Source organism: Trypanosoma grayi, assembly GCF_000691245.1.
Source record: "Trypanosoma grayi strain ANR4 Tgr_688_V1, whole genome shotgun sequence".
NCBI lineage: Eukaryota > Euglenozoa > Kinetoplastea > Trypanosomatida > Trypanosomatidae > Trypanosoma > Trypanosoma grayi.
The window spans coordinates 1-8226 of record NW_008826307.1 but is presented as its reverse complement, the minus strand read 5'-3'; the positions used below and the strand labels follow the sequence as shown (position 1 = coordinate 8226).

The following is an 8226-nucleotide window of genomic DNA, read 5'->3' as shown; positions in this document are numbered from 1 at the left end:
ACACACACACACACACACACGCAGAAAAATAAATAAATAAATAACAAAAGGAACAAAAGCAAAGATAATACATATAGAGATACACATATATATATATATATATATACAGACAGTAAAAAAAAAAAAACACATTTGCATGCATGTACCCACAGAGACAGGAGCGTGAAAAGAGGAAGGACAAGGACAACACAGGGGGGCCGGTGCCTACACGCATGTGCAGTAACCCACAATCCCCCCCCCCTTCTGCCAACACCACAGCCATCATCACCATCACTATGCCCCTTCATTTATCACCGCAACAAAGATAATTGTTATGACACACATTTGGGCCAGCGTATACACACCACAGGAGTCATGTGTGCTGTGCAATCCCTTTAATCCACCGCCTCTCCATCCCGCGATGTTGGCCGCAGCAATTTCGGGTTGCGGCAGCGCACAAAGACGCGGGGGCGGCGCAGTTCCGTGATGTGCAGAACGGTGGGCTGCACAATCCGCGCAACGAACTCTCCGTCAACTTGCATACTGAGTGGTGTCCGCATCTCGTAGCCTTCCTCGTTCTCTTCACCACTGCTCCTGCAGTCGCTTCGGTGAGGCTGTTTCTCATTGTATTGTGCAATATCTTCTGGTCCACAAAGAACAAAAGCAAGCAGCTCCCGCGTCTGTGCAAGCTTGTTGGCACCGTTGCCGATTCCCAGCTGCAGCATTCCCATGTGAAACAACCCATTAAGCGCCTGCACCTCCATCTTGTGGTCATTCACGCTTACAGGCGTGAGGATCATGGGGTCTGCATGCGGGTCATCGCGGTAGAGGCGGCCCCTATTCTCCTTCCACGGGTGTGTGCCTGCGGCATACGAGTTGACGTTCGTCACCAACAGGGCCTTGCTCGCGTGTGGCAGCCTCAGTGTAGTCATGGGCGCCCGCTTCTCCGCACCGCCCGCCCCTGCAACACGTTTGGTGATGCCGTTGTTATTTTTGTTTTTGCTTTTGTTGTTGTCCTTGCAGATGCCACTGGCAACGTCGCTGTCACTCAAGGCATCCTTCGCTACTTGTGGCACTGCAGTGGTGAAGCCGGAGGCCCCCCGTGTCATGCTGGAGACACAGATGGCTGGGATCGAGGGGCGAAGTGTGGAGCACCGAAATACCGCCTTGAGGCCGTACATGCCGTACACAAGTTTGTTTTTGCATCGCGTGCTGCAGAAGGATGGGTGCCTTTTGCGAAAGGTGTCGAACTTCTCGAGCACGTACGCATCCAAGCCTATGCTAAAGTAGTTGATGAAGGAGTACTTGAGACATTTTTTGGCGGCATCCAGTGCATCCCAATCAATGGGGTGTGATCCCACCGTTTCCCCCAGCTCCAGTCTATTTATTAATGTCTCGTCCGGAATCATTTCACTTCCCTCCTGTTTGTTAGCATGCTGTTGCTGTTGCTCGGAGATCGCTGATAGTGGCGCGATTCGTGCCATCCAACGGTCAAAGGGAACAGCAGGTGCTGCAATGGCGTCCTGGACGAGCGGCTCAATGGGGTTCTCCATGCAGCAGCATACACCTCCAAGCTTATGACGCGTATAGCCACCACCAAACCCCATGCTATTGGAATAGTCATTTCCTGTCCCGAGCGCAAGGACTGCCACTGCAGGGAGCACGAATCGCACCTTTGCGCTGCTGTTGTCAGGGCTCGTGTAATTCATTCCGTCGTCGTTGGCATCCTTCAGTGTCTTCTCCATAATCTCGCGCAGCGCATCAAGCTGCTCCATGACAAACGCTACGGTGCCGTCGCCGCCTGACACAACGACGGTTCCGCGCTTATCCACTGCATTGGACATTTCGCCGTAGCTGGTAGTTGTATTCACAGCACTGTATGGTGTGGTTGTTGTTTCTTGGCCTCCCTTTTGCGGCGTAAAGCGCACAGCGTGGTTGCGAAGGACCTCAATGAGCAGCGCCGGGTTGGCGAAGAGCGGCCCGTCAAGCGTCACCACACGCTCCGCGCCAAGCAGCACGCGCAACGAATTCAGCACGTGCTGCGCCGCCCCACACTCCCCGGAGGCGGGGTTCACAACACCCACCACGTAGTCATATTCGCCCTCGTACGCGTCGGCTGCTGCTGCTGCTGCTGCTGCTGCGCGTTCGTGGCCGTTCGCCGCCNGCTCGCCTGGTGGCACCTCGAAGAGTCTTCTGCGACACGACCCGACCCTCGCCGCCGCCGCTGCCGCCCGCTCGTCGTCGTCGTGGCCGTTCATCTGCTGGTCGGGGGGCGCGGGCCCCGTCACCGCCTCCACCACGACGCTAGGGCTGCCACCGCCGCTGTGCGTGCCCGGCGGTGAGTACGTGCCCGGCGATGAGTTCGAGCACAGCGGCGAATGCAGCCGCAGCGGCACCTCCCGCGTTGGAAACGACGAAATGATGTGCTTGCGCGTCACTGCTGTGTGGCACCGTTAGAAACCACCAGGTGTCGATGCAGCAGAAGCGCGAGCAGCGCCGCCCCCCCTCGCAAAGGCAGTGAAATCCTCCCCCCCAAAAAACAACAACAACAACGAAGCAGACAGCAGCCCCCTACTGAAGATGGGGAAGCGTCTTGAGATGATGGTCCTCACTCTGCTGCGCCGGCGCGAAAACAAAGGGAGAGAGTGTGTGCGTATGTTGCACCACGCACCCTCACACACCAGTGTCTTGCACGCCGTAAAATGGGAAGCGCAAGACAACGGACTCTACTTCTAAGCACGTGTTCGCTTTCTACGCCAGCGCCACAGTGGAGATCAAGCACACACACACACACACCACACAACCAGAGGAGTACGCAAGGTCGGGGAAAAAGAGCGAGATCAGAAATGTTGGCACGGGCTATGCCCCGCTGAGGCTAATCTATGTACACCCACACACACCCACACACACACACACGCACACACAGAAGAGAGGCCCCACACGCTGCGCATAGCTTCCTTGACACTCACGGTAAACACACACACACACATATACATACATATACATATATATNAAGAGAGGCCCCACACGCTGCGCATAGCTTCCTTGACACTCACGGTAAACACACACACACACATATACATACATATACATATATATATATATATATGTGTGTACACAACCTAACGTTATGATGAGACATCACCCTTTATGAGTGGAAGAAACCGCCAACTTCACTTCCCCACGCTCCGACGCCACTTTGTTTATCCTCCGACCCCACCGCCTTCTTTCATTCTTCTCTCCCACCGTCTAGTGTGCGGAGAGGGAAACGAAGAGCCTTAGTCCTTTTGCATGTGGCCGTTCCGTTCCCACACCCAGAGTGAGGTCAAACTCCATTTCGCAAGAGAGAGCCTTGGCGCACTCGAAGCCTCTTCGCGTGGCTTGGGATAGACGTTCACGCATACTTAGCGCATGAGCCGCCGTTCTCTTCACAGGTGCAGCTGCGGGAGTGGCAGTTGCTGAGGCCATGGCAGAGAGCAAGCCACCCACATGCGTCAACCACCCCAGGTAAGGATCATACCAGCACACCGATGATGATGATGATGATGATGATGACAAACCTGTTTCTGGAGAATTCACAGTAGCACCCGCGGCGTGCTGTCCCCTGGTCCTCTTTGCATTGCCATCGCCGGGGTGCTGCGGTCCGTCCTTTCCCCAGCGTAACACCTTACCACATTGTGCCACAACGTCTGCGACGGTGACACCAACGAAGGTGCGGCCCATCGAGTGTGAGAGTCTGCACGTAATACCAGGGGCGTGCTTGAGTGGGCGCCAGCCAATTCCTGCGTCCAGCTCGGTGCGGTGCCAAGTGATAAGATTCATCCGCAGGCGTGTGGCGAGGTCGAGCGACGCGGTGGTGGATGTGATGGAGCAGCAGGTGCGGCGAAGCGCGTCCACGTGCGTGGAGACGGTCAGCTGTCGGCCCATATGGGCGCTACAGCCGCAGTACACATTCACACCGCTCGCCAAATCGTTCTTCACGGCGAAGCCGGCGCCGCAACGAAGCTCCTCGAGTTGCCACCATCTGTACTTTTCCCCACTACTTGTGGGGTGCGCGAGCGCTTCATTTGCGTAATGCTCGTCCGCCACGTCATTGTGCTTGCCGATATGCTTTTGTGGCTTGGGCGAGTCCCCCGCGGCGAGCGTGGCCCCTTTTACAGAGGCGGCGCCCTCCTGCACACTTTCATAATGCTCTGTCGCACTTACACGCGGGTGGTGTTCCTCGCCTCGAATCCCCTTGCTGCCATCTACAGTCATCGGGGCAGGAACTACTGCCGACTCACGTGTTGGTGAGTTGGTCTTTGCTAGTGTTGCCACAACATCGGGCTGTTTAATTGCTTCCATCATGCTGCTGCTGCTGCTGCCCGCAACGTCTCTATGACGCGGGGCCGGATCCGCAGGCGTCTTCATAGAGATGAGAGAATCACGACGACGACGACGATCCCCTCGAACAAATACGCGCCAAAAACCATTCCAGTTAAACAACAACCCATCTGCCTGCACAGACCAGTCCACACTGGGCGTAATCCCAATGAATTCAAACAACGGAAACATCTTTGATCGCCACGAGAAGCAGACAACATTCAAAACGCCCGTCCAATACATGCGCCCCCATATGCACTCCAGTTGTAGCACGTCACTCGTGTGAAAGAAGGGACGCCGAGCCGACGACACCGGAAATAAGGAAGAGGAAGAGGGACCACCCGTCAACCCTACAGCTGCAAATAACCCTGCATTCAAGCTTAGGGTACCGCGTGTAAAGAGTGGCATTGCCGCATATGAGTTCACCATCAGCTGACATTGCTCAAGACGGACAGGTGAGCTCTTGCTGGCCGTCACGGCTCCGCTCTTCCGAATCGACTGCGACAGACGTCCCGTAAAGCCATCCGCCACACCCTGACTCTCAATGGAAGGAATACTGACGCGACGGCGGGCCTCACCAATCTGCTCCCGTTCGCGACGAACAGCATGTCTGACGCCATCCTGCATAGCTGACTGACGTTCCGCAGACAGCTGTACATCTTGCGACAGGTCAGAATCCGATTGACCACCGCGGCGCATAGGCGCCCAGTCGATAATCGATGCCGCCACGGGAGACAGCTGAGTGTCAAAGCTGCGGTGCAAGAAGAGTGGAAACGGCATTGTTGGCCGTCGTGCCCGGGTGAATAATCCTTCACCGTTCCTTGACCCAGTATGGCGCTATCACCCCCACGCCAGAATACAGACCTACCCTTCCACCCCACCCACATTGCCAAGGGAAAAAAAAGGCAAAACACAATAGGGAACATCGCCAAGTCGCACCCACAAAGAATATCCAAAACAAAAAAAAAAACATCTCACACGCCTTGAAAAAGTAAAAAAAACAAAAAAAAAAAACACCCCGCGACGTACCCCAAGCCCCTACTTATCAACGAGTGACACCCCAATTGTCCACCACCCCACCCCACCAAAGCACACCACTAAAAACAAAACAACAACAACAACAACTTTTACCGATGGCGCACCATCAAATCTACATCTTATTCAAACAGTTACACACAAAGTCAATGAGAGGTATTGATAACTTAAAAAAGAAAAACACCCCTCACACCATAAGCCGTACATCACATTACACCACCCATCTCGACAAGCGGCCAGAGCAACGTTACCACTTGAGCAGGGCACACTACGCCAACGCAACAGTATTCCGCCATTTTCCACGTGGACCACACTAAACCAGGTATAATCAAAACCCGCAAACAATGGAAGAAAAATGAACAAGCATCCCCCACACGGCAAAAACAGCCGTCATGCCTCACTACACCCCAATGGTCAGAGTCTATCTTGATTAATGAACACCAGACAATCTCAAATCAGTGTCCTTGTGGCGTCTAGTGTCATCGCCTCATCCTCCTCCCCCATGATGACCGCCTTGGACGTCAGCCAGTTGTCGAACACAACACCACCCACAATGAATGGAGGGATATCACTCCAGTTAAAGAGCGTCGGGTTCATGATGAAGTAGTCCTGGTCCAACACACTGTAGAGCCTTCCAGCCCCATGCAACTCCTCCCTCCGCGTCGCCATGTGAGGCTCCCACTTAGCAGCCTGCTTATCGCTGCTGGCATCGCACCACAGTGCTCGCTCCCCCACGCGCAGATACCGATCCGAGGCCAACGATAACAGAGCCATCGTCCCGTCAGGAAGGATCCTAGGCTTCCATAGTTCCTTTGCGGTGGCATCGGTACGGACAGTGAAGTAAGCCCGCCCGCCCCTGCACGTCAGGTACGAGTCGTATGCGTTCCGCAGCGCCAATGCACCTCCCCCGGCAAAAAACTCCACTGCCAGCGCTTCTTGTTTTTGTCCCCCATTGCCAATAGCACTCAACAACCGCTCGGAATCCTTCAGCCGCAGGTCAAAGAAGCCTGCACGGAACCCGTGCTCTGATACCTCATTGCCGTACGGTGTACTCACAGAAAAAACCACAATGACGGCAATAACGAGCAGCGGATTGAGGACCAGATGGGATTCCATGGTCTCTACATATCTGACAGTATCAAAAGGAAGGTGGAAGAGAACAAGAGCAGAATGCCGTGCACCCGTTAAACAGCTTTGCACATCACCACGTTTACAGAGGCCTCCCTGGTCTTTAGGGAATTTGTTACTGGGCACCTTTTTTTTTCTACCCTCAGTGTTGTACAGCCAAGAATCTTGACCTTATGTAGTCAGCCAGAAAAAAAAACAAAAGACATAAGAAAAAAATAAAATAAAAAAACTAACGCTTATGACAATGAACGGCCCTGTCCGATAAGCGTAAGGTAAAACACGGAGAGTCTGATGTCAGTCGATATGGACGGCCACCATTGGCTCTCATAAGACGCACGTTGTATCGAGACTTCGGCTTTCTGCGACTAGCAAACAGATCTTCAGCGTGGTTCTCATGGACTGCTATCAATGTCCGGGTAGCGTCCACTGTCAGTGCGCTACCTTTCTGTCCCATGATGACCGCCTTGGACGTCAGCCAGTTGTCGAACACAACACCACCCACAATGAATGGAGGGATATCACTCCAGTTGAAGAGCGTCGGGTTCATGATGAAGTAGTCCTGGGCCAACACACTGTAGAGCCTTCCAGCCCCATGCAACTCCGTCTCTAGTCGGGACTCCCACTGCTCGTCGTCCATCGACCAATTCGCAGTGAGGGTTACGTTTGTTCGCTGTCCGATGATGAACCAACCCTTCATAGATGCCCCCGCATGCTCTCGCCTCTCGTAGGCGCGCCGAACCTCATTGACAGTGTTTATGAGAGAGGACGTGAAGAGAATGTCCATGTTGGCGTACATTATGGCCTCGGCGTTGGGATAGCTGCTGATCGCTTTCTGAAACAGACCACGGTAGGTAGGTTGCTTGTACGTTGGATGCACCTCAAACTCAGTGATGACGTCGATTTGAGAAATGCCAGGTCGTCCCATATGTGCGGCGTTTATCTGCTCGACAAGCTTCTGGTTCAGGGCATCATCAGTGAACACGACAGGTTGGACGCCGGGGAGCCTCGCCCAGTTCGTGAGTGTCCTCTTTGCGATAATGAAGGCGTCGTACATGTCTGACGGATCATCGGGCTCACGGCTCCTCAGAGGCTTTAGTGTGCCGAACAGAATGATCTTCTTTTTGGCTGCCTCCTTCTTGACCTCGGACCAGCAGACCGAAATATTTTCACTCGGTTCGTCCAGCGTGCCCACAGACCAGCACTCCCTCCGCGTCGCCATGTGAGGCTCCCACTTGGCAGCCTGCTTATCGCTGATGGTATCGCACCGCAGAGCGCGTCTCCTCACACGCAGATACCGATCCGAGGCCAACGATAACAGAGCCATCGTCCCGTCAGGAAGGATCCGAGGCCCCCACAGTTCCTTTGCGGTGGCATCGGTACGGACAGTGAAGTAAGCCCGCCCGCCCCTGCACGTTAGGTACGAGTCGTATGCGTTCCGCAGCGCCAATGCACCTCCCCCGGCAAAAAACTCCACTGCCAGCGCTTCTTGTTTTTGTCCCCCATTGCCAATAGCACTCAACAACCGCTCGGAATCCTTCAGCCGCAGGTCAAAGAAGCCTGCACGGAACCCGTGCTCTGATACCTCATTGCCGTACGGTGTACTCACAGAAAAAACCACAATGACGGCAATAACGAGCAGCGGAAGGAGGACCAGATGAGAATACACCGGGGTTTTCATCTCGCCCATGCAAAATGGGAACAGAAGACTATGTTACAGCGGTT

General features: G+C 54.2%; 4 protein-coding genes across 4 annotated transcripts; all 4 read right to left on the bottom strand.

Moving 5' to 3' along the window:
- Window positions 1-374: 374 nt before the first annotated feature.
- DQ04_06881030 (diacylglycerol kinase) lies at window positions 375-2237 on the bottom strand (the record flags this gene model as incomplete). The annotated part of the gene is made up of 1 exon (XM_009314919.1): window positions 375-2237. One exon carries the CDS (start codon window positions 2235-2237, stop codon window positions 375-377), a length of 1863 nt encoding a protein of 620 aa, XP_009313194.1.
- Window positions 2238-3228: 991 nt separating this feature from the next.
- Window positions 3229-5121, bottom strand: DQ04_06881020 (hypothetical protein; the record flags this gene model as incomplete). Its single annotated transcript, XM_009314918.1, has 1 exon — window positions 3229-5121. The coding sequence occupies one exon, from the start codon at window positions 5119-5121 to the stop codon at window positions 3229-3231; it is 1893 nt and encodes a 630-aa protein (XP_009313193.1).
- A 705-nt stretch (window positions 5122-5826) lies between these two features.
- On the bottom strand, window positions 5827-6492 carry DQ04_06881010 (hypothetical protein; the record flags this gene model as incomplete). The annotated part of the gene is made up of 1 exon (XM_009314917.1): window positions 5827-6492. One exon carries the CDS (start codon window positions 6490-6492, stop codon window positions 5827-5829), a length of 666 nt encoding a protein of 221 aa, XP_009313192.1.
- Window positions 6493-6733: 241 nt separating this feature from the next.
- Window positions 6734-8191, bottom strand: DQ04_06881000 (glycosyl transferase family 2; the record flags this gene model as incomplete). Its single annotated transcript, XM_009314916.1, has 1 exon — window positions 6734-8191. One exon carries the CDS (start codon window positions 8189-8191, stop codon window positions 6734-6736), a length of 1458 nt encoding a protein of 485 aa, XP_009313191.1.
- Between the last annotated feature and the right edge of the window lie 35 nt (window positions 8192-8226).